The following is a 24318-nucleotide window of genomic DNA, read 5'->3' as shown; positions in this document are numbered from 1 at the left end:
GAGTCACCGGATCACCTTTCAAATCAAAAGAATGCCATTTTTCGTGATCCGATATCTCGCTGTTTTACTACGATCGTTGAAATTTGATAAACTGTGGTATGCTAAATTGTATTTCGGACCTTATTTGAAATGTAAAATATGTCTACTCCAACCAAAGCAAGGAGTAAGCGGGCACTTCCGAGTGTTCCTCTGGAAAGGGCTGCCAGCGTCGATCGCATAGTAACAGGGACGCTGAAATCTGCTCGAAGGAAAGTTGATGTTCAACTTGAACCCATAGGCGCTGATGTGACAAAATACAGAAGCCGTTCAACATCACAGCCGCAGCAAAAGAGTGCACTGAACATGAATTCGAAGCTTCGATCAGAGCCGTTTTCTAGAAGGAAAGATCTGTCTTCAAGCGAGAGTGGTTCGGGTAATAGTTCACCTTATAACTCTCCTCGAGAAACAAGGAAAGCCGCTGTGGCACCGATGGTGGCACAAATCATTGATAAATTTAATAATGGCTCCCAAGAAATAAGGTCTGAGGAAAGGCTCGAGGTTAAAGAAGAGTCCTTTGGCACAGAGAAGAAGATCGCGCGCGTTCTTCCAATGACACCGCATTTTCTAGATGAACATACAAATGAACAGCCGCCATCCACTAAACATAGTGATATCGATTCGATAGCTAATTTAAAAATCTCTAATCTACAGTCAATGGAAAAAGTCAGTAGTCACGGCGATGAAAAATTAAAAGGCTCCTTCATTCCTCCCGGGAAGGAAAACGTTCTCGATGTGATTCAACCTAAACTGGCCGGAACTCCATCGAGTGTTACGAAAACACCATATCAACCACCTGCCGACGAAGCCGAAGGATCCAGCGTCCGAGTCGGTGTAAGAGTTCGACCGTTTTTACCAAGGTGAGTGTAATATTTGTACTTGTATTTAGACTATGTGTGCGAGCGATCGATCGATTGAGTAATGTTGACTTCAAATACAAAGAAAGTTTGAAAGATCTCTGATCTAATCGGCTAATGAGTTTATTTGTTGTTTATCTGATATTTTATTATTCAGAAAGTGTAACTTTAGCACGTTGTTAACAATATCGTATACATATATCGACCAATATCGTAATTTTCCCAAGGTGACGTTGCATCTGTTCTCTGGCAAATTGTTAAGTTTATTCCAGCCGATTTGGGGGTAACATGTAGCTGTACAGTACATTTCAAACACTGCAGCACGTTTTATCGGGGATGTCTGTGACAGAAACCACAGGAACCGGATTACATGTTTTCCTGTTAAAAATTTGAGTCGCAATCAAAACTTTAACCTCCAGTTTCGAATCCTATAAAAAGGTTTAAGAGGAATAAAGATAAATCTTTGACCCGTTCGCAAGTGATAAATTTTTTTAATAAACTTTGTTTACATAATCAACATTCCTGCAAAATGGCGATGGAATTAAAACCTCATTAATTCATTGCTATTCAATATAGAAAGCGATCAATGCCTTTGTTTCGTTACAAAAGGATTTAACAGAGGCTTAGGGTAACCGGAAGCCCAATATTGGATGCCACCTGTTGTTTTCTCTCTGTCTCTCTCAGGAGCTCAAATGCTTTCCTTTTAAAGTTTTATATTTAATCATTCCACTTCCCTGTCCACAGATTGATTCATTCTTTGGATAAGCTGCATTATTTGTGCTAAAAAGTTTTCCATGACATGTTTTCATTGGTACTGAAGGTGAAAAAAAGGAAAAACAAATAATTTTATTGGTTCCCTTTGTGGAAGAGTTCGACTGTATGTGCATCTCTGTTGTAGACATGTATGACAGAACTGTGAATTATTTTGTACCTCCACAGGGAAGAAAATGACCCCAATGTCAAGAATTGTATTTCTATGAAAGAGAACAAAACTGTAATCACATCTGATGCTGGAATGGAATATGAGTTTGTTTATGATTATTCTATTTGGTCATGTGATCCCAAGCACCCTGAGTTTGTAGGACAAGAGAAGTTGTATAAATTGATGGGTCAGCCACTTTTGAACAGTGCTTTTGAAGGATACAACACTTGTCTCTTTGCGTATGGTCAGGTAAGGCTCAGCATTTATCATTCATGCACTTTCAAGAGGGAGGTGTGGTCTTTAGGCCCGCTTATATGGAGGAGAGTTAATTGTCCTGGGAAAAAGGGTCACCCGCCTACCCGAGCCACCCTGGGCACTTTAACTATTTCTTTAAAAACTGTGGTGAACCATTTACATGATAAACAAATAGTAATTGGCTTGGCTAGAAGGGTGACCTGGCTAGCCGCATCACCCTTTTGTTGCTTGGGTAACCCTTCTAGCCAGACCAACATTTCTTGATATATACACTTTGGCTTGCCCAGCTGGGTCAAACTGGTCAAGCCAAGACAATCAGAGCATGCGTTAGTGCTGTTGGCTTGGGCAAAGGGTCAACTGATTTTTTCATATGAATGTTTGCAAAAATTGACCTGACTGGGAGGGTGTTCCTTCTACCCGGGACAGGTTTTCTCCATATAAATGTGGCCTTAGTTTAAAGCATTACAGAGAAACTATAGTGATTTTAGTAAGTACCTTAATATTTTTACAGGCTTATTTCTTTATAATCCACTGATGCACCTTTACACTGTGGTTTTAGTGAGAGCCATTAATTTTTGTTCCTTTATTTTCTCAGATCTTTAGCCTGCATTGGAGGTGTTTTTTCTATGGGTGCACAAAATTAATGTTTCTGCAAATGTAACCACTCTGTTGAAACTGCCATATTGAATTCCAAAAAGGAGAGGAGTTTTCTACTCTCCCAAATCTTCGTTTGATATACAATAAAAGTTGCAGGACGCTGTGGTAATACAAACACAAATAGGGTTCACATTAAGTTCCGGCAAAAGACTGAAAAACCAGCTACTTTGAATTTTGAGCTGCCTACTTTTTGGGGAAAAAGGGTTAAGCTGGTGAGAGAGTGAAAGCTTGAAATTGCCTCAGCACTCAGTTACCAAGCCACCCACTTTTACACCTTAGCTGTCTACTTTAAAATTTATTGAGAACCCTGCATAAACAAGCAACTTTTGTCTACCCAAAACTACACCTGCCATACAGGCTAAAGTAGATTTTCAGGGAAGCAATAACCAAGTAAAGTATGATCCCTCAATTCTGCTTCCCCTCCAAAGAAGTTCATAGAAATTAATAACTTATTAGATTTTATCTTTGTGATTATTGTTGTATATCCTTAGTTTATTTGTCTTATAATTTTAATTTATAATATAAAATGATTTTTTTTATGTGTTTTTCAGACTGGATCAGGAAAGTCATACAGGTTAGAGTCCTATTACCTTGTTTTTTCTGCAGGTGAAAAAGACCTTGATTACACAACTTTGATTTCGAACTCTTTCAAAATCACTTGACACAAAGTTTCATATCATAATATCAAACATCGAAAAGTACACTGCTTCGCCTTAACTTTTTGCTTGGTGTTTGATGTGATATTAAACACACTGCTCTGCTGTCTTGCATGTGTTTGTCTTTTTTAGTATACAGTTAAACCTATATAATTATAGTGTCCCTGTATGTATAGTGGTCACCCTGTATATTACAGTCACCAAACAATTTCCAAAGATTTTCAGTTCACCCTGTATATTACAGTCACCTTGCCATTTCCCAAGGGTGATCATTGAACACAGGTTTAACTGTAGCTGGAAAACACAGCCCTTTTTTTTTTCTCAGCGGCCCAGCATCATGCAAGGTTTTAAACAGGTTCTTTGAATGTTTTCTAAATGAGAAAGCATTGAATCAAATGGCTAAAACAATGATAAGATCGATACAATCCTCGTGCTTTTTAAAAAGATAATTAGCTAACATTTATTGGTGAGGTAACAACTTTTTTAATTATTTGGTCGATTGCTGCCAAACTACTGAAGCCCTCCTAGTACGTGTCATTTATATGGTATGAATTAATGTATGGGCAAAGATTTAGGAATTTTCTCAAGTGATAATAATAATAAATTTATTATAAGTAACAACAACTGAGTATTAAATTAATTTTAGTATCATGGGTCAAGGAGATGAACTCGGCATTTTGCCAAGATTCTGTGAAGAGCTTTTTGAGAGGATCAAATGTTGGAATGAGGTATTGATTTAATTCTTTTTAAAGGGGCTTTGAGCAGTTTTAACAGCACTGGGGTAAATGTATCAGCACAAATAATATTAGATCATTTTACATGTTTCACCAGTAAGCTAGTATTTTCCTCAAAAAATTGTCTGGGTTGCTTATTTAAAATTTTGGCTGAACAGAGAGGTGCTTATTGGAAGAAGGGCGCTTAATCGAGCTGGTAATCAAGCATACCATAGTCCCAATTATTATATTATACACTTAACATAAAGATTTGTCAGTGAAATGGTGAAGTTGAAGCTTAAATAATAATTATTTTAAATAATTATTTTTAGCTTAAAATAATAATTAACCCTCCCCTCCTCTCCCCCTTTAATTATTAAAGGGGGAGGGGAGGGGAGGCTTATTTGAGAGGGATGCTTGTTTGGTATTTGGGCCTAGGGGTAGGGCTATTATATGGAGGAGGGTGCTTATCAGAGCATGCACACCTATTTGGAGGTAACATGGTATTAACTGTAGATTTATTATATATATTGAGGTGGACTGCTGGCGCTTCTGGAAACCTCAGCAGAGCAGCGAGACTTACTATTACTGTCAGAAACAGTTTACATGAATTATTAAACAGGAGTTACCACTTTGCATCCCAGAATGACAAATTTATCCATTATGTTTTAATATTCAATATAGCTCCAGTTCACAGTGGAAATAAGCTACTTTGAAATCTACAATGAGAAAATCCATGATTTATTAGCTGCTAGTAAGAAGAAAGATAACAAAAAAACTCAGGTAATTGCACAAATTACAAGGTAAGATGTGTTTACAGCCTAATGCTCTTGCTCTTGTATTAATTTGTGGGCATGACCTTTTATAGTAAATTATTCACACACACACACACACACACATTTTCATGCTAGTTACATGGAAAAGTAGAGTGCAAACATTAAAGGCACATAAATCATACAAAATAGTGCTAAGTTATGCACATGTTATTGTTTTCTATCGTACTTTAGAAAATAAGAACCTACTTTGAAATTTCAGCCTGAAATGGTTCTTATGTGAAAGGTGCTGTAAATAAAAATTTCAGCCTGACAGGTTCTTAAATTTTAGGTTCTTATGTGTGGGGTTTTACTGTATCACACCCCAGACGTGAATCTTATGCCTCTGATTTCAAAATGTTTATTTAGTGCCAGATTTACTTTCTCAAACATTAAACATCTGGCTCACAAATCTAGGCCATCAGTTTCAACATCTTTTGTGTTTTTGGATGTTTGGGAGGAAAGTCTTCAGGTATCTCCAGAATTGGGAACAGTAGCAACATGGCCTTAACGTTCTTAACATTTCATTTATTCCAGTTGAGGGTCAGGGAACATCCAATTCTTGGGCCATTTGTTCAGGATCTAAGCACGTGAGTTGAACACCATCTTCTTCAGTTGATAGCCAAGTACAGATATGAGGCCCTGCCAGGGTAAATTCCGACAAGCAACATGGCCCAAAAAGTAGCGACAGTGCGTAAAGTGAAATCGCGACAAGAGACAACCTCCCTCAGCCAAATTGCAACAGTGATGGCAAAGCCCACAATAAGCAAAAAGCATTTATAAACACCGACACGAGACGTTTTAAAATTCAGATGGGCGACATGGGACCCCCCCCCCTGGCAGGGCCTCAGATATGGTTAACTGCATCTACTGCTTGTCACTATGTAATCTCAATTTGTACTCTGTAACAATGATGTCATTGTGACATGGCTCAAACAGTAAAATCTGCTCTAAAAATTTATTTTGTTTCTGAACAGATACACTGCAAGTTCATATGCCGATGTTGAGGTGAGATTGAAACATTCCTGCCTAAAATGAAGTAGTTATTACTGTCAGACGTACAACTCTTGTTGATGTACTACAGTGTATATTTGAGAGACACAGGAGCAGCATGCAATGGTCAAGGCTCCCTGAGACAAAATGAAGATGATGATAATTTACACCCTACTTTTGTCGGGAAGATGTTGGGGAGAAGTTTATAATTTGATCTTATTTTTTAATTTTAATGTGATATTTTTATTTTAGTTAATAACCTGTGTTAATAAAATGACATAAACCTCCACAAAAGATTCATTGGAGAGTTTCTACAGAGTTAATGCAGACCTAGCTGTGATTGGAGTGTCAAGAGAGGCACCTCATATTTGCAAACTAACAGTTTTTTTTTTAATTATTAATTTTACATCAATGTGTTTCTGTAGTCATGGTTAGCTGTGGGTAACAGCATCAGAGCCACAGCTGCGACAGGGATGAATGACAAGAGTAGCCGATCTCACTCAGTTTTTACTATGGTCATGACACAGACAAAGGTATTAGCTAACACTGTTCAACTTCTCTCGCAATTAAGTTACCTGATGAAACATTGGTTAAAGGGGGAGGAGCACCCATTAATAGCAAAGTTCTTGTATTAATCACACTTTCTTTCACCAGTGTTGAATGTGAGAAAACTACTACTATCTACCTCGAATAACGTCTTTAATTTTTCTCAGTAATAGTATGGTTCACTGTGGGTACAACATGCAAGCATGTGGGAAAATGGCCTCCCAAAAAGAGGCAACAATTATTTTCTTAACTCTTGAAATTACTAAAGAGTACTCGAAATTAACTTTTTGACTGTTGAAAAATCTGTTGACAAATGCTTTCTACTTTATTTAAAAATCCTAGTTTAGTTCTGGTGTTCCTGTGTCATGCAATGTTAGTTTATAGGTTAACTGTGCCCTCTCCGCACCATAAGCAATTTCCTTTTTTTAAAGCTTTTTCGTGTTTATAACAACTCGCGTGAAATGTCAAATATAGGTAAATTTCCCGGGGGTTGAATGCTTGGGGACCAAACTCAAGTCCAGAGACCTTCTTCCATAAAACATCACATATAGTGGTCGTACACTGAAGGCAAAGAAATGTACCAAAATGTGTGCTCTATGTGTAAAATTGTTATTTCGCTTATTACTGTTGTCGTCGTTGTTGCTAAGCACCCTTGTGTTGCATGACAGTGTGACAGGGAGAAGGCCTGAACTGTATTACTGAAAACTCCTGGTAAGCATTGAGATTGCTGTTTTATGATAAATACGTAACCGTAACATTGTTTAATTTTGTGCTGTTCTAGACTGAGATTTTTGAAGACTCTGAGACACAAATGACCACTACCAGTAAGATTAATCTGATTGATTTGGCTGGGAGTGAGAGAGCAAGCCAAGTATTGAATGATCAGGTGATCAAAACACAGGAGATCGCAGCTCTTAGACTCAAGGTAACAGAAAAATAAAACTAGCTTGATCAGTCATTTAGCTAACGTGTAACAAAACACACTTGGCAATCATATTTTCTAAGAGCCTACTACAAACTTAATAAGGAATCACAGGCCATTTTTTGTTGGTTGATTTTTTGGAGGGTTTGCTGCCCGTCCACTAGCGTCCAAGTTTCTTTTTCAAGCAGGCAGAAAACAGCGGAGTCTGCGCAAGGTTTTGATAAACTCTTGAACAATCAGCGGTGCAAAGTTTAAGCACTGAATGTTAAAACTAAAAGTGAAATAGTAGGCGCGGTTATTCTCTACCCTTTCTTCGCCTTTTTAGAGCGATAAAATGCGGTTTCTTTAATAAACTTTCCTGCGTTAAATTAAGCTGAGGTGATGTTCTGTATAGTTTTGCTTGACGTGGCAACAAAATTCCAGAGAGTAATGCAAGACTGATAGGAGAGAATGTATAAGGGCTGCTAAATTCGATCTAATCGTATATCGTGTACCTGGATAGTAAAGAATGGATGTAACTGCGTTTACTACTCAACCAAAACCTAAGCATTATTTTTATCTCAGGCTTGTTTATAACCTGAGTATTAGTTTACTGCGGAAAGTGGCTTTACATTTTAGATCCGTAGAAAACGTTGTTATGGCAACAGTGTTACGTATAATTATTTTTTTTTTAAATTTTTATTTCATGAAATCAGACATTATGTTATAAAATGACGAAAAAAGCACTTTTGCTTTCCTAAAGGTTGATTTCCACTGACGCGTTTTTGGCTACGCACGTTAATGCACGTAAATTCCAATCACGTGAATAAAATAGACGCAAGATATAAAGTGTTGAGATTAAACGTTAAGTTGAGCGAGGTTTTACTTTGGCGCTTACGTGCGACCTTTCATAAATTGCCTCTATTTTCAAGATTTGCGAACGTAAATTTTACGCACGTACGCACGTAAAAATTACGCGACAGTGGAAACCGACCCTAACAAGTCAAACGTTTCAATGGAACTCCTCAGCAATATTTTCTGACCTGGCCTTGGCCTTATCTTGATCTATCGTGACTTGTGCATGTAACTACACTTTTGCTTGATTTGTATTTCAGGAAGGGGGAAGTATAAACAAGTCCTTGCATACTCTCGGTAAAGTGATCTCGCTGCTGTCTGACAGAGAAACCCATACAAAAAAGAAATTATACATTCCTTACAGAGATTCCACCCTAACTTGGTGAGTAAAATAAAGCGCTCAAGCATGATGTTTTCATCTGAAAATAATCCACTTGTTAAGAACTGGCCTAAATTCATTTCATCCTAATTTGCCCCTAATTCCCTGCTAGCAGGGAGTGCCCCTAAAGGTGCCGTAATCTTCGAGACGAACCCGTGCAAGTTTTCGCGCAACATTGTTATTCTACGTGTTTAATGGCCCATAGCGATGTCTCTTGTTTCACCACCCGTGTAGTCCGTGCTCAAGTCGTTGAGCAACATTTTGTTGCGGCAACGTTTCGGGGAAAGGAGGAGAGCCTGATACTTTGCACAACAAACATTATAACCTGAAACAAAAGCGAGGCATTCTCGCGCCGTTGGTCCGTGCGAAAAGTTGTACGAGTCTATTGCCCGTATTACTGCGTTAAAATGAAAACATGTGCTTGCGGTTACAACATATTAGGAATCAGATTCTTAAACGACTAATTCCCTGAAATGATTATTTAGCCGGCTTAAAAATGAATGTTGGTTAATAGTACCAGGCGTGCGATTGTAGCTCTATTTCTTTGTAACTGACGAGTTTTGTTTTTTAGATATGGTGATAGTAATGCTTGGCTTGTTAATATTGTTATTTACATATAATTTTTCTTTCAGGTTGTTGAAAGATAGTTTAGGAGGCAACTCCAAAACAACAATGATTGCTAACATTAGTCCCGCAAGTATATCATTTGGAGAATCTCTAAGCACACTACGATATCCTTTTACAAACCAGAATATCAACCCACCTCCTCCTTGTCCAGTAAACGATGTAGCTACGGTTGTAGGAAAAAGAGATAATGTAAAGACGACTTCCCAATATCCCATTGTGCACAAGCCTTTTTCCAGATCAGTTCTTTCGCGTCCTCAGGTTATTTGCCGTTTTCCATTATTCACATGATCAACTCTGTGGTTTTTCTTGACCATTAACAAATATGCTCAAAGAGCCCGTACGATTGTCAACAGAGCAATTATCAACGAAGATCCAAATGCAAAGATCATCAGAGGTTGGTGGCATTTATTTTAATCTCTCTATCTCAGTTATTCTCTCCATCCAAATAATGAGTTGGCTGACAGCAAGGGCTGAGGATTTCCCCTGGCTTTTATCTGTATAACTCCCAGCCTCGTGAAAAGTAGACGCGCGAGAGGCACGCGAGAGGCTCTCGCTCACGCGTTCTTGCGCGGTTCGCCTCGCTGGCCCAAATAAGAGAGCTTGCTCGCAGGCTATATAACTACCGGTTACTTCCGGAAAACAAGGGACAATAGAACCAAATGAACTTCTAGATGTTCAAATCCCCGCCTACTATTAACTGCATAAACCCGGCAACTCCGGAGAAATGTTAGTGACAGCCCTGATACTGATATCATATAATGGACTTTCTATTCTACTTTATAACAAACCACTCCGGATTGTGAACTGAAATGTAACCCATGCCCAAGGTATATCGTTCAGATTTCAGACTTGCACTTTCTTTTTGGTGACTGTAAACTAGCTTAAGATCAAAACCACGTGATCTTTCAGACAAAACGGTGGCTCTAACAATCTGGATGAGCTAAATAAATAAACATGGATTGTCTAAGATGCCGTCTGCTAGGATGAAGAAGAGGGGTACCACACGGTTCAAATTAAACGACGCTCTCCACCTTCCTATGTTTCAAAAAGGGGGTTACAAGAAAACCCAAACATTTATTTTTCCTTTTTTCTAGAGCTAAAAGCCGAGATAGAGAGACTAAAACTCAGTGAGGGAAACCAAGAGATAAGTGCTAGAGCCTTGGCAGAAGTTGCTCTCTTGAGAGAAAAACTTAAAGAAACCCAGCGTATGCTGGCCGAATCAACTCGGTAAGTGCTGTATGAAACCCAACTACACAATCACTGGCAAGTCTCAGTGCTGTAAAATAGATAAGTCCGTGAAAATAATTATAAAAGCATCCTCCTGGTAATAAAGCTTAACATGATTGAGTATTAAATCAGGAGCTAACTAAAGCAACAGTGTATAACTTTCCTTTTTCGTTAGAAACTGGCAAGAAAAACTTGCTTTAACAGAGAAGAGGAAATTGGAAGAGGCAGAAAAACTCAAGGTAATGGAAAATACAAAAAAAGTGTGCTAGGCACGCACATTTTTTGTTTGATGTTGGATCGTGCAAATATCACCGCGAGCGTTTTCTTTGTCGTGTTCCCATGCTATGTTATCTTTCCTCTTGCAGAAAGCAGGCATTTCTTTCAAGGTGGACAACAGGCTACCGAATCTGGTAAATTTAAACGAAGACCCCCAGTTGTCGGAAATGTTGTTGTATATGCTTAAAGAAGGTAATGTGTTTTATAGTGTCTTTGGTACAACACGCCCATTTCTGCCCCTACTACTACACTATTCCACAGAATTAAACACTGCGCCTCATCTGATTTAATTGAAAAGCCGCCTTTTTTAACAATGCTTTCATTACAATTCATGAAAGACATTATTGTTTTGTTTTTCTTTTCAGGGGAGACAACAGTAGGACAGAATGACCATGATATTAAACTGAATGGAGCGCTTGTTGCAGAGACACACTGGTGAGCATTCAAGTAGTAATAAATGAAAATAGCTTTTGGTCTTTGTGTCCTGTGAGCGGAGGAAGACTTCAGAGAAGAAGGAAAGAAGAGAAGTAGTCGCTGTCAAACCAATCACAACCCCTTTGCGCCTTGTTTAGTCTGCGACTTTTATGATGTTTCCTAATACGTTGGTAAGAAACAGCTGTTTTCTCTTTATTTCAGCGTCTTGCGAAATGACGGAGAGAAGGTTACAGTTTCGCCAATAGGTATGTAGTTGTTTGTTGTGTGCACCCTGAAAGGCAGGCACTCCATAATTTGGGAGGCGAATGGAAAGTTTAACCGCGAACTCAACCCTTCTTCACAGCTCCGCCTTTTTTCGAAACCAATACGGGTTAAAACACATCTAGAGGTCCTTTAGTGATCGACGACATAAATGTTTCCCTATATTAAAAAAATGCAGATCAAACAGACGGAGTCGTAGAATTGAAATCGTCATTTAAGACGAATTCTGTAGATATTTAAACAGCTATTAGGATGATGTTGACTCGTCGTCTTCTTGCAGGAGATGCGCCGACATATGTTAACGGTCAGCTGATTGCAGAGGAGACAGTACTTCATCATGTAAGTGAAAAAAATGAAATCTCCTTACAAATACAAGAATGGTCAATTGGCATCGAGAACTTAAGAAGTATTATCTTGAGTAGCCTGCTTGCCGGCTAGATCGTTAGCCAGAACAAAGGTTTGGCAGAGGTGCTACGAAGTCGTGCGGAGAACGAGGATGAAATGCTTTTCTCGCGCGCTCTTCGGCGCTTTCTCGCGGCTTCGCGCAAAAATGTTCCACCAGCTACGCGGGGTATATCCTGAGTGCCTCTTGCTTTTGTATGGGGTACCGGTGGGTACCGGCAATTTATCTGGCAGATAAGGCAAGAAAAAATGCTGTATTACATGGTAATATATTATAAAAGGTTTATGGTTAATGTTTTGCTTTTGTTTCCTTGCAGGCTGACCGTGTTGTTATTGGAGGTGATCACTTCTTCAGGTGCCGTAAACGTTTAAAAATTGTTTTAATATTCCTTTCCCTTTCTTTCTTTTTTTTTTTATTTCACTTTTGATTTTCCTTATTCATTATTTCATTATTCGAGGGGGAGGTCACGGGCGGCGATTTTAAATCGCAATGAAGAAGACTTGGGCTAATTTCTCTTTCCATTGCTTAATCATTACAGGTTGAACCATCCTGTTGAATTGAAAAAGCGACGAAAAACTAGTCAAAGTGTGGCTGTAGAAAGCGGCGATCCTGAAATTGCGGTGGCCAAAGATTACGAATTTGCACGTAACGAACTGGCTCAAGCACAAGATGCCAGGTAAAAGAAGAATGAGAAAATTGCAATGCTGTAGTAATAATAAAAATGCATTTGAACGAAACTAAAACCCCGACTGGCTGGAGTTAAAAGCAGTCGGCTATTATGAACTTGAAAATGAAATCCTGTCAATAATAATTATCAAGGGTTTTTTACAGCTACATGATTACACCAATGAGGAAACTTGTCTTGGCACATCATTCACTTTCGTCACATTAGGTGATTCAGCAATAGTTGACAAACTGTAAATCAGTAGCTTTCTAAAAAGTTCGTAAAATTATTCATTCGAAGCCTGGCATTGTAGTTTATATGAAAACAAAATGACCGAACCTTTTTTTTTTATTCTGTTAGATCTTAGTTGGGGTTTCAGGTATCTGCCTTCAGCATAAATGTTCGTTGGGGTGAGGTTGAGGCTAGCCCATCCCTACTTATCACGGGTTGTCAACCTTAACGCACTGACAGTTGTTATTATCGTCCCGTATTTTTCACTGCAGACTTCTGGCTGAACTGGAAGAAGCCAGGGAAGAAGCACGAATCAAAGCTCAGGAAGAGATAGTGATCAGAATACAGGAAGCCAAGGTTAGAAATTATTACCATATCATAAAACTCGTTAACCAGAAATCTCTGCCTCCTAAATGAGGATTTCCAGCTTATGTTTAAATCCAAGTAGAAGGTATTGAGAGCGGAATCTTAGCCATAAACACATAGTATTTTTAATATCACTTTTGGTTTTTTGTTTGTATACAGGATGCCGCCCAACAAGAATTGAATGAACAAAAACAGCAATATGAAGAAAAAGTCACACATCTACATGAAGCTATGGTATTAAAGGCTTTTGTCCATGTGGAGCTGATAAGTGTTTGTCATAGTGGAGTGTGAATCAATAAATTCAGCGGACGATCAATTTATCAGTTATTCAGCTACTGAAACAGATCAATCAATATCTTATCGCCTAGACCGAGTTACAGTTAGATAATTTGTCCCCTAACGTTAAAATCTGTGGATGAAATCCTATGGTGTTACCATTCAAATGAAACCTCCTCAGCAGTACTTTCACATGGTACTGTTTATTTAGTGTGTAGTTCTAACTTTTGAGTCTGTGGATGAAATCCAAGGGTGTTGCCATTCAAATGAAACCTCTTCAGCGGTACTTTCGGATGCTACTTTTTATTTTATTAGTATGTTTTTCTAACTTTGAATCTGTGGATGAAATCCTTTAGTGTTGGTATTTAAATGAAACCTTTTCTGGCAGAACTTTAGCAAACGAATAATCATTTGTTAGGATTTTACAGAAACAAGTTTGATTAGCTGAAAGGGTTAATTAACCTTGTCAAGTAGGCTTTGCATCATGCAGTCCAGTTTAGAACGGATCCACTGCCAGCATGTTGGTCAAACGACATCCAACATCGTTAGGTGGTGTTGAGTACGGCCCGAATGTTTTAGCTCATTAAAACCTGATCTAACATCATCTAACAAAATCCTACACCGCCCAAGAAAGAGTTCAAACGAACGCAAAATAGGGGCTACGTTCACTTTTATAACACATATGATTGATCCTATAACAACGCTGGAAGGCTCCAATTAAAGAAAGGGCAAATTCCATAGGATACACCCTTTTACCATGTACGGACACGGGTACTGGTAACAGTGTTTTATTTAAAAAGAAAAACGTCTCTTTGAATTGATGCCATTTTATGTAGTACTGTTGTATGAATAAACATTTTTTCTGTTGACAGGAAAGTCTCTCGACAGAGAAGAAAGAAGCTGAGCTGTCGAAACAAACAGCCGTGGAAAAGATTACAGAACTGCAAGCGCACAGACTTGTAAGTTTGGCTTTTAATGATATAACTCTTGATTTTTTAAAAAAAGGAAAGGTACTCTTCATGCTCAAATGCGGCTGATCTTGTGCTATATTTTTTCTCAGCTCTTGGAGCAAGAGATCCTAAACAACCGAAAAAGGCTACAAATGGAAGCACTCGCTGCCAAACAGGTCAGTCGAAAGTCTGCAGAATTTTGATTCTAAAACTTTGACTGGGAGAGTGAGTCAAAACGTTATGGTGGACTATGAACAACATGACTTTAAAATCTGTTAGTTAGCATCTATAACTTTTAACATGCAAATTCTTTCATTACATTTCGCCTCACTGTTGTTGATAACAATCCTGTGATTAAAGTACTTAAAAGCTGAGATGTGATTTTCACTTTCTTGGTTTGGACAAAAGATCATAACAAGAAGCATGGGTGTCAATGGGTGCGACGCGGCGTTTTAGAAGCAGTTTGTTTCGTAAAATTAAAAGTGTTTTTAAATTCTGTACAGGCTTTGGAGGAAACGAAAATGAACCAAGTTCGGATTATCTCTGAGTTGGAGAAAGAAAAGAAGAAAATGCAAGAAGATGTATCGAAACTTAAGGAAGCTAAGGTAACGTATTTCACATAGGCTGTCGATCTGTTTTTCCTTTGAAGTTGTCAACGAACCTTCTCGAACATTGTACTGACGGATTGTCGTCTTGTAGAATTTTCTTTGTTAGTTTTAAAAATTTATGTTTACATTTTTTAGCAAAACCGCGTAAAGATAAGGGAGGAGTTCCGGGCCTCTTTTAACAACATTGGAAGGAAAAATTCCTTAGCAGGTAGGGTTCTAATCTCATTTTCTCATTTGAGTTACAATCGTCTTGATGTGTAGAACTCCTTTTTAGGCTACTGCTAATAATAACAATAATTCCGTTATTTACCCTTGGCAGTATTTATAGCACTAATGGTAGTGGTGCCGTGTAAGTGCCTGAAACAAATAATTTAACGGATCCAGAGGCAAACCAGCTGGATCAGTTTACAAGCATGGCCGAGGATTTGAACTCGGAACTACCGTGAACAAATCCAGCTGGTGGTCAGAGCGGGACTTGAACTGGGGCCTCCGAGTTGCATGTCCAGCGCTCTAACCACTCGGCCATGCTGCGTCCGGCTGTGTTGTCTAGTCGAACTTGCTTTGAAAGGTGGGCCTCTGTCCTTCGTAGGGGGTCTTAGGATGAAGGGAAATAGAGAGAAAAAAAGAAGTGGAAAGAAAAAGGAAGAAAAGGCTCAATTTCGATTGTTTTGTTAATTCTGGTCTTTAAATCGATAACAGGGGGAGGATTGAGGGCTCATTTCCCGACCAGCGGCTGGTAATCGACGCCATGCTCATAGTGGTCTTATTAGTAATAATTAAAAAATAATAATAATAATAATAATAATAATAATAATAATAATAATAATAATAATAATAATAATAATAATGATAATAATAATTCCGTTATTTACCCTCGGCAGTATTTATAGCACTAATGCTAGTGGGGCCGAGCAAATGCCTGAAACAAGTGATTCAAATTGACCTTAACAGGGTTAAGAATCGCAACTGACCGGAGGCAAACAGTTGGCTATTTACCAGCATGGTCGAGGATTTGAACTCGGGATTACCGTGAACAAATCCATCTAGCGGTTAGAGCAGGACTTGAACTCGGGGCCTCCACATTGCAAATCCAGCGCTCTAACCGCTCGGCCAAGCTTCCTCCTAGTACCCTATCAACTTCTCCTTTATCGCAACACCTTGTGGTTTTTGTTTTTTAACTCGCTGGAAAAATAACCAGTAAAAAGCCTGTGCGTATGATGCGTCGGCTTTCAACGAGCGTCACTGTTGTCGAATGAAGTTAACTTACTTAAACAACGGTTTTATATAAGAAATAAAGAAGATTTTCTCACTTTGCAGATGATCCGAACAAAAGGGAGCTGTTGCGTATCACAATGTCCTTAAGGGAGGCGAACAAGATCAGCCAGAGTTTAGGAAAGCCCATTGTAAGTTTAAAGTTAGTATATTTCATAATGTGGCACCTTTTTGTAAATTATGTCCAAATCCAGGGTTCGATATAATTCAAATTTACTGACGGTTTATTAGCGATATTCATTAAGGATCATCTTTTTTTGCAGACGTTTAGTCGGGACGATGTCTTTGTTGACGGCAAGGTAACCAGCACTTTATATATTTCACTATTTCAGCACTTTTTATGGCGCATTTTAGTCGCTTTCAGAGTAATGTTTACAAGGGTGACTGACCGAGCATTCCATCTACAAAATCGTGCAATCGTTTTCTTAATCGCAACTGTAACATTAGACTCGTCATACTGAAACTGTGATCGATGACGCATGAACGTAATTTTGTTTTTCCTTTTTGATAGTCGGAAATAAAGATTCGTTTAAACAACACGAAGAAGGGCCTGACAACGATATGGTCACTTGAGAAGTTTGAAAGCAGTATGGAGCAGATGAGGGAATTATATCAGGTATGAGAGGCTCATTTTCTTTAACGGAGATATATATGCGTCCGTCCATCAGCGCTGATTTGACTTGATCTTTCCTCTTCCTTTCCTCTCAACAGCAACGAGACAATGACAGTGTGTCGGGAGAGTCTGGAGACGAGTTTGATCCTTTCAACGACCCGGATGATAAATGGGAGAAAGACTTTAAACTGGACTCTCCAAGTAACAGGTTTGCGATTCACATGTTGTTTAGCTTTCCACCCCTTTACATTTAGATTTAGCGTGTATTTTTTTGAAATTTAAGAACGTATCCCAGTCACAGGAGAACCAGTAGCTGCAGTTAACTCTTCCGAACAAGAGGATTGTGCAAACCGTTTTCCAATCTAAGTCATTCATTGCTGCTATCTTTGTCACTTCACAGACGTATTTCATCTTTGAGCAGCTCCGGTCTGTCATCTCGTACCAGATCATCAACAGGCAGTAAACCGCAAGGTACGTCATGAAATACATACTCAAATGTCGTGTAAATGTATGTATTTGTCTCGCAAAGGGAGACAAATTTTTGAAATACGTAGGCTCTCTAAATCTACAGAGTCCAGTCCACATCCTGAATCAACCAAACGAGACGTGACATTTTTACGGGCGAAATCTGTGCATGGAAAGTTTATGACAAGGGAAAAACTCTTGGACTGACTTACTCTTCTTGAACCAGTTTCAGCAGTATTTACATTCCTTGCCTCTGGTCGACCAGAAAATATTTCCTCACCGTAAATCTCAGATTATGTAAAAATATTGGAATAGATGATGCTTCAATTTTGATACTAAAAATGTTTGAATGCTACGTGGTAGTTATAACTTTCCATGGCTGCAGATGGCTACTGTGAAGTGGATTGAAGCTTAATATAATTAGTTATATGTTTCAGAAAGACTTTAGTGGCTGTAAATTGTTTGGTGTCAGCACTGGAAGTAGTTTACGTGATATACCCTGTCGTGGTTTTCAAATAGCGTTTTGCTTTTATTAAAAGTATTTGACAATCATTGTAGCACAGCGTTTATCGAAAACAGATTCCTCGTAGAAACAGCCCTTTTGATGGTTGATGACGATCGCTATCAAATATGATACGTTTAAGCCACCATAAAACAAAATTTTTTTATTGTTCGTAGGATTTAACACCGACAAAGCGGAGAGCATATTTGCCAAGTATCGTAACCAGCAAAACCAGAGCCCGTCCTCTGACGCCCCCGAGGTACCTTCAGCGGAGACAGGGACATTATCTGAGAGGCCTGCTGAAGTGTTATCAAGTAGACCCCCTGTAGCTCCTTCAAGTAGGAGACGTAAGCACCATATTTCCTGTCGTTCCTTCTTAACTTAACCTGGCAATCTGCTAACCATACAAGTATTCCAAGCAGTTAACCGATATCAACCCTGCATTAGCCTCGAATCCAAGCTACATTGTAATTCCATGTCACTGCCGAGAAGAAATGGTGATCCGTAAGGTCGGGCTTTGAGCTTAAACCCAGTGTCTGAAAAAACTACTACAGAGGGACTTAGAGGACAGTATACCATTGGACTTGCTCTGTTTATGAACATGACCAAGGGCTTTAGCAGTTGTTGCGTTTTTCTTTTTTTCTGGGGCTACATATTTCTTGATACCTTTGAGAGATGTAGTTTATTTTCATGAACCGGAAATCTGTGCAGTTTTACGACTTTAATACTCGTCAGAAAGATTTGCACTTACTAAGAGTTGGAAATCTTTTCTATTTAATCCTAGAGAGCGTAACACGACGATCAGGCCCGTCTGTGCCAATGCTGTGTAGAGAGTCAATGAAGAATTACGTGGTATCGTTAAAAGGTATAGTGTTCTCTAAAAAAACCGCCATCTCCCAACTGGCAAAGCTGTCTTTCAATCTAAACATTGCGGCTATTTCAATTCGCTCTTATGTGTTATTTGTTTGAACTGAAACGATGTATCAAATAAGACACCTTCAAGATACTGATAAGCACTAGAAAATGAATAAATGATAATTTAGAAGTGGTACATCTACAAACTAATATTTTGTCGACCATTGCTGAAAGAACTGAAATTAAGAAATGTTGGTTTTGAGGAAATGGCAAAAACGATATACCCGGAAAAAAAAAACATCTCGGAGCAAGAGCGAAAACCAACAACAAACTCGTGTAAGGTATGGCGTCACTTCCAGGATTCGAACCCAGGCCACATTGGTTGGAGGCGAGTGCTGTCACCACTGAACCCTTAGTGTTCCTTGTTTTTTCTTTTACCTCGCAAAGCTTGTTATTTGGTGAAGTCGCTTCTTAACAGCGAATCTAAGCTTAAGCCGGTGGAAAACCTCTTGTGCAGTCAGTTACAGGCACTTTTGGAATGTGTGTGTGTGTTTTTTTAATTGCAGAGCTGTCAGATCCCTTTAATGAGCCATTGTTTGAGAAAGTTTTTAGAAGCGTAAAAGATCTAAAAAGCAGTGTAACAGCAATCAGGAAAACCCTTCAAAACAATACGGCTGGCGGTACAGGAGGTAAGAATACTTAATAATCCAACTAGGAATTCTCTTGTCGTTAAGAAGACAATTCTCGTGATCCAAAACCCCCTCAATTTCAAAATGAGGCCAGGTGCGAAACAATTCTTGTGAAATGGAGTTTATTTGCGCCGAGAATGAAAATTCAGTACCAAAGACTTTGCTCTTACCCAGGGCAACTCGCAAGTGGCCTATAGGCCATTTCCGAGTTTCAAAAACCCTCACTTTCAAAACGAGGCCAAGTGCCTTTGTAGAGTTTAATTTGCTCGAGAATAAAAAATCATGTTCATTTCAATGGCTTCGCACTTAGCCCACTTTGAAACAGACGCTTTCGCAACCGGGAAGTGGCCAATTTTTTCACTTGCATTCTGTATTTTGATAAATAAAGACAGACATTAAATTTTAAGCTCGACAGCACCTGTTGTTGCCACAGACACCATATCCTTGCTCTCATCTTTACCTTCCCTTGCAGATTTACCGAAGGAAGCTCATCAGTGTTGTCTGTCTGCCACCTTTAGCTTGCAATTGCTAATCGAACAAGCGCGGATATGGGGCACTTTAGAAAATCAAAATAACCAGTTTAAAGACCTCGGTTGTCTAATGATTGATACTGTGAAGCGCCTGGCTAACTGCGTCACCGCCATTATCGAGGTATGTGTTGAGGCAAACTGTTTCTGAAGACGTCTGTAGAGTATGAAGACAGATTACCCACCCGCTTTTTATTGTGACAACTTGTTCTCAGGGGGATTTTATCTTTTGCTTAATTAATTAATAGGTTTCATCGTCATCTATTGAAGATTAATAATGCCCCTAGTTTTGTAGCCTCAAGCGCTCCTAAGGGGTTTGGGGAGAGAGAGGGGAAGTTTCGCTTCTCTCTTCCTCCTTTTCCCCCAAAAGGACTGATACACAGGCCCCTAGTTTTGTTGCCGAGAATACATTGTTTTGTTCTCCGAAATTCATAAAATAGTTTTTTTCGTCAGCGGATCGCTTTTGGATAGAAACGGATTGAGACGGATTGCGTGATTAAATGCGCTCTGTAGATTTAAAAAGAAAGTAATCATTATGTGATGCGAACTCGTAAAGTTGTGAGAGGTCCAGCTTTTGGTTCCTGTTATTTTTGAACGCCAAATCATTTTTTTTTCTTGCTCGTAGTGGTTTTAAGTCAGAGCAATAAGCGTTTGTATTAAAATTGAAGCTCTTTACTTAAACAATAAGTGTCCGTGGCTTTCCTGATATCTTTGTTTATTTGTTGTGGCTGCTATATTTTGTTTTTACTGATGTAGACTCTTGAAGGCTCCGATTCAAACCTGGACGAACTTTTCACGGACTTTGGTGAAGACGTCAAGCACTTAGTACGTCACATAGCTAAGATGGCGGTGGTCTCGTCCCAAGAGGAACAACTGTCGACTGGAGATACTCTTAACTCGGTAGGTCTATTTATTCACACACTTGACCGATGTTTCCACGATTCATTGATCGGGTGTAGCTGTTTGGTCGATTTTGTCATAACCGATTCGTGTGCTGCATTCTAAGGCTGAGTATGGTGACCAGCTGATTCAAGTCACAAACATTGATCGAATCTGTGGCTGTTCAATCAACTAAGTCATATTAATAATTTATTGTAGTTAAGCTTCATAGTAAGTTCTGGATTAAAAATATTACGGTATGATTATTCACATAAAATACAAGCCATGGTGGTTTCAGTTTCCAACATTTGAGTCTCTATAGAACAAAGTACCGTATGTGACCGTATTGTTTTGCTTTGAGTTGTGAACGTGGTTATATATTTCATTGAAAAATGAGATAATTCAGATAAATAGAACGAATTGTGTATGTGTTGTTTGGTTTAGACGGACGATGACACCGAGCTCAACAAAGCTTTCGTGGAGGGGCAAGATATGTCCATGGAAATTTCTGTACGCGACTCCATTTCCGCCATCTCAGAAATGCAAGAACACCTACAAACGGACACTTTAGAATCCTTCAGTAGTGGGGTGCGTAGCAAACCAGACTTTCTGGTGTTCTAGTGTTTCATTTCGTTTTTGATGTTCTTACTTCCCTGAATGACTGTAGAAACTAGTGCATAAGCGCAGATTTCACACGTTTGTAGCTCAAGGTCTGGCTTAACTACCTAACTACCTGCCTTCCCACCCTTCTATGTGCATGGCCCATCCTAATCCAACGCTGATCACTAACTTCTCACTAAGGGCAAAATGTTGGGCTAGGGGAGGAGTGGTGGATAGTTTCCCCGACACTGAACACGCTTTTACAAGCACTTTCTCCAAAATTACGACAACACAAGAGCTTTTCCATCACCATTTCTGCTTTTTTGCATTTTTTTATTAAGCGTACTCTTTTTAATTTTTTTTTAAACGAAATGTCTCATGAACTTGACTTGACTTCGCACGTTTTCCTTTTTTAAGGTTGAGCGAGAAATTTCCGACAACGTCCTCGACCTTATACGAACCACTGGAGATTTTATTCATCAAAGTCGTGAAGTACAGGTAGGAGAGCAGCTATTATTCTGGTAGCTTTCCTAACGTCGATTCTTTCTCGAAAATCTTCGAATTTTTGGAAAGTGACGTCAGTATCGGAAAATAGATAGATCTAGCGATATAACCTCTTCTATTAATTGTCGTTATATTTGTATTGTCGCAGTTTTGATATTGTTTTCGTTTATTTATAGATGCAGCTTATTTCTACTTCAAGTGAAAACAGCAGAAAAAAGGAATCAGGAAGAAGTCGATTAAATTCTGTGAAGAATTTCGTGAGCAGTCTAAACACGCTGATGCAAAAAACAAGGGATTTGGCGTCGAATGTGCGTCAAGCATGCGAAGATATGGACCTTGAAAAACTTGTCTCGTTACCTGAAGAAATAACAACATCGGCGACAAATATTGTGCGGCAGAAAAGTGCTTTAATTGAGGCTGGGTACTCAGCTGCGGTTGGGAGGAATCAGAACATTTTGGACGAAATGGAATATTTAGAAAAGAAATGTAACGATGTGGAATTAGCAGCAGGTGATTTGAGAAGAACATTAACAAGATTTCTATTTCTCAGTCCACCAAAGTCCTTGCAGAAAAAGCACACGTGTAGAGTTTTAGGGACTGGAGACGAGCTTTCAAAAGATGTAACCAGGACTCCTCTGTCAGCTCGACAAGAAACGAGAAGTGTACGGAAACTTTGGAGCAAAGAATCGCCAATTTGAAAAGAAAATTTTACAAAAATGTGTATAATACATATAGGTAGCTATTATTTTGTGATAAGTTTTGTTGTTTTTGTGTGTTTTGCTCTTTGCTCAATCCTGTGTGTCCCGTCTTTTTTTGTCGCATCAAATACGATTTAAAAACTAACTCAAGATGAGAGAAATTCAAAGTCTTCCCAGTCTTTACGACTGCCGGGCTGTAGTTTGATTGTGTCATTGACCTTTTTCATAATGGCGGACTGTTAGAGCGGTTTTCACTTGACTGTCGAAAGGGATTGGTTTTGGTTTTGGTTTTGGTTTTACTACGCCCTTTGGTTGGCTAGTGTATTTACTTTGGTTTTGGTTTTACGACAGTCAAGTGAAAACCGCTCTAATGTCTTCTTTTATATGTATGATAATAAATAAACCAACACGTGCAAAATGGGAAAGAATTCTTACTTTCACACGAGACCAGAAACGCTCATTTATATACATATAAAAGAATAAATATATGGGCCACCATTATTGAAGAGGTCTAAGGGTAAATACGTCATTATAGCTCCCAATACATGACTCATATACCTTGTCTTAGCGTTTACCCGCTGGCCAAGATGATTGCAGACTCCAATTGCGAGAGAAGTAGTTGAAACACCAAAGTTTATTCTATTCCTCGTCTTAATTAAAGGCGTTCTTACAAGCCCACTAGCGGCTGAGCCGTCCTATGGAGATTCCCGATAGATTTGTAGTGTAAGGTCGAACTCCCTCTCAGAAACGACTCTTTATTGCGGACAGTTGTCTAGTACCGACACCTCTATTGTTTGCAAGGAGCTTCTCAAAACGCTGATATTCGTATTAAGGAGTAAATAAAGAGGACATACCTGCAGAATGCGGACACTAGGCTTGGTCCTTTTGGTATTCTCAATTGTCTTGTGAAACGGCAAACACCGTTCTTGGTTTGCAACCACTTGACATGACGGCTGTGTCGGTTAGGTCATTTGCACGATGGCGTCATTTCACTACTATGACCAGATTCCCTTACGTTTTTCCGTTCACATTTAAATTTGGTAATCCCAACGAGAGTTAAATAACAAAAGCCTTAATTTGCACAATAAAGCAAAACCCTGAAGGATTCTGGTCATAGTAGTAAAATGACGTCATCATGCAAATGACCTATACAATTTCTTTTCGCAGAATTTACATGGAATCAGGAGCCAGTCTCCTGATGGAATTGAGTAATTTCTTGACTACCACCATAGGAGCAATCACCATGCATGACGTTCGATATCTTAAAACTCTAACGTAACATGGCTTGTTTTTTTTTGTGCTCAAGTCTATTCTGGGAATTGCGAGACAATGGAGTCGTGAAAAATTGTCAATTTTGTCCCTTAAGGCTCGGAGCCTCGTAGAGAGAACGAGGCTAGCCGTGCATAAACAAAGCTTTTTAAATCTCCTGAGACAAAACGGCCGCCGCGTAATAAAGGTCTGTTGGTAACAACAAAGGGTGGATTCATTTGCAACGTACACGTAGAGAAAATTTTCACTCACGTTATTGCGACAAAAGAAAGCATTTACATAAGAAAAGTGTTCAGCAGCTTTGCAAATTTCTTGAAACAAAAGAAACCTTTTACATGAGAAATGAGTTCACTACCGACAAGATTTTTCCTGTACACCAACATGGCTGCCGTTTCATTGTTTTGTTTTGTTCATCAATAGGGAAGAAAAGTGTGACGACAGTTACCATGATAGCAAAATTTCTGGATCACAACCATATGGAGATGAAGCAACAAAGACGGCAACGAGAACGGCAAAAAAGCAATAGGCTTACATTAGCA

General features: G+C 39.0%; 1 protein-coding gene across 1 annotated transcript; it reads left to right on the top strand.

Annotated features, from left to right (window-relative positions):
* The first annotated feature begins 23 nt into the window (after positions 1 to 23).
* LOC140939076 (kinesin-like protein KIF14) lies at positions 24 to 22655 on the top strand. Its single transcript, XM_073388633.1, has 39 exons — positions 24 to 896; positions 1833 to 2064; positions 3279 to 3301; positions 4030 to 4111; positions 4781 to 4879; positions 5446 to 5498; positions 5886 to 5916; positions 6327 to 6434; positions 7229 to 7372; positions 8464 to 8585; positions 9215 to 9317; positions 9534 to 9603; positions 10304 to 10436; positions 10612 to 10675; positions 10802 to 10904; positions 11078 to 11147; positions 11349 to 11392; positions 11689 to 11747; positions 12128 to 12165; positions 12350 to 12487; positions 12979 to 13063; positions 13232 to 13306; positions 14221 to 14307; positions 14409 to 14474; positions 14802 to 14903; positions 15042 to 15114; positions 16224 to 16309; positions 16442 to 16477; positions 16690 to 16794; positions 16890 to 16999; positions 17192 to 17262; positions 17935 to 18105; positions 18543 to 18623; positions 19180 to 19302; positions 19775 to 19953; positions 20586 to 20729; positions 21153 to 21296; positions 21726 to 21806; positions 21989 to 22655. The coding sequence occupies exons 1-39, from the start codon at positions 139 to 141 to the stop codon at positions 22508 to 22510; spliced, it is 4815 nt and encodes a 1604-aa protein (XP_073244734.1). The 5' UTR covers positions 24 to 138; the 3' UTR covers positions 22511 to 22655.
* The last annotated feature ends 1663 nt before the right edge of the window (positions 22656 to 24318 follow it).

Source organism: Porites lutea, chromosome 5, assembly GCF_958299795.1.
Source record: "Porites lutea chromosome 5, jaPorLute2.1, whole genome shotgun sequence".
Classification (NCBI taxonomy): domain Eukaryota; kingdom Metazoa; phylum Cnidaria; class Anthozoa; order Scleractinia; family Poritidae; genus Porites; species Porites lutea.
Note: the sequence above shows the minus strand (reverse complement) of the source record. Positions and strands in the feature narration are given on the sequence as shown.

What these genes read in the sequence shown, in the direction of transcription:
- LOC140939076 (XM_073388633.1), top strand. Translation starts at nt 139, where the DNA reads ATGTCTACTCCAACCAAAGCAAGGAGTAAGCGGGCACTTCCGAGTGTT. An exon ending in CTCTAAGCACACTACGATAT is followed by an intron (nt 9,318 to 9,533) that starts CCTTTTACAAAC and finishes ATTAACAAATAT; the next exon opens with GCTCAAAGAGCCCGTACGAT. An exon ending in AACAGGCAGTAAACCGCAAG is followed by an intron (nt 17,263 to 17,934) that starts GTACGTCATGAA and finishes TATTGTTCGTAG; the next exon opens with GATTTAACACCGACAAAGCG.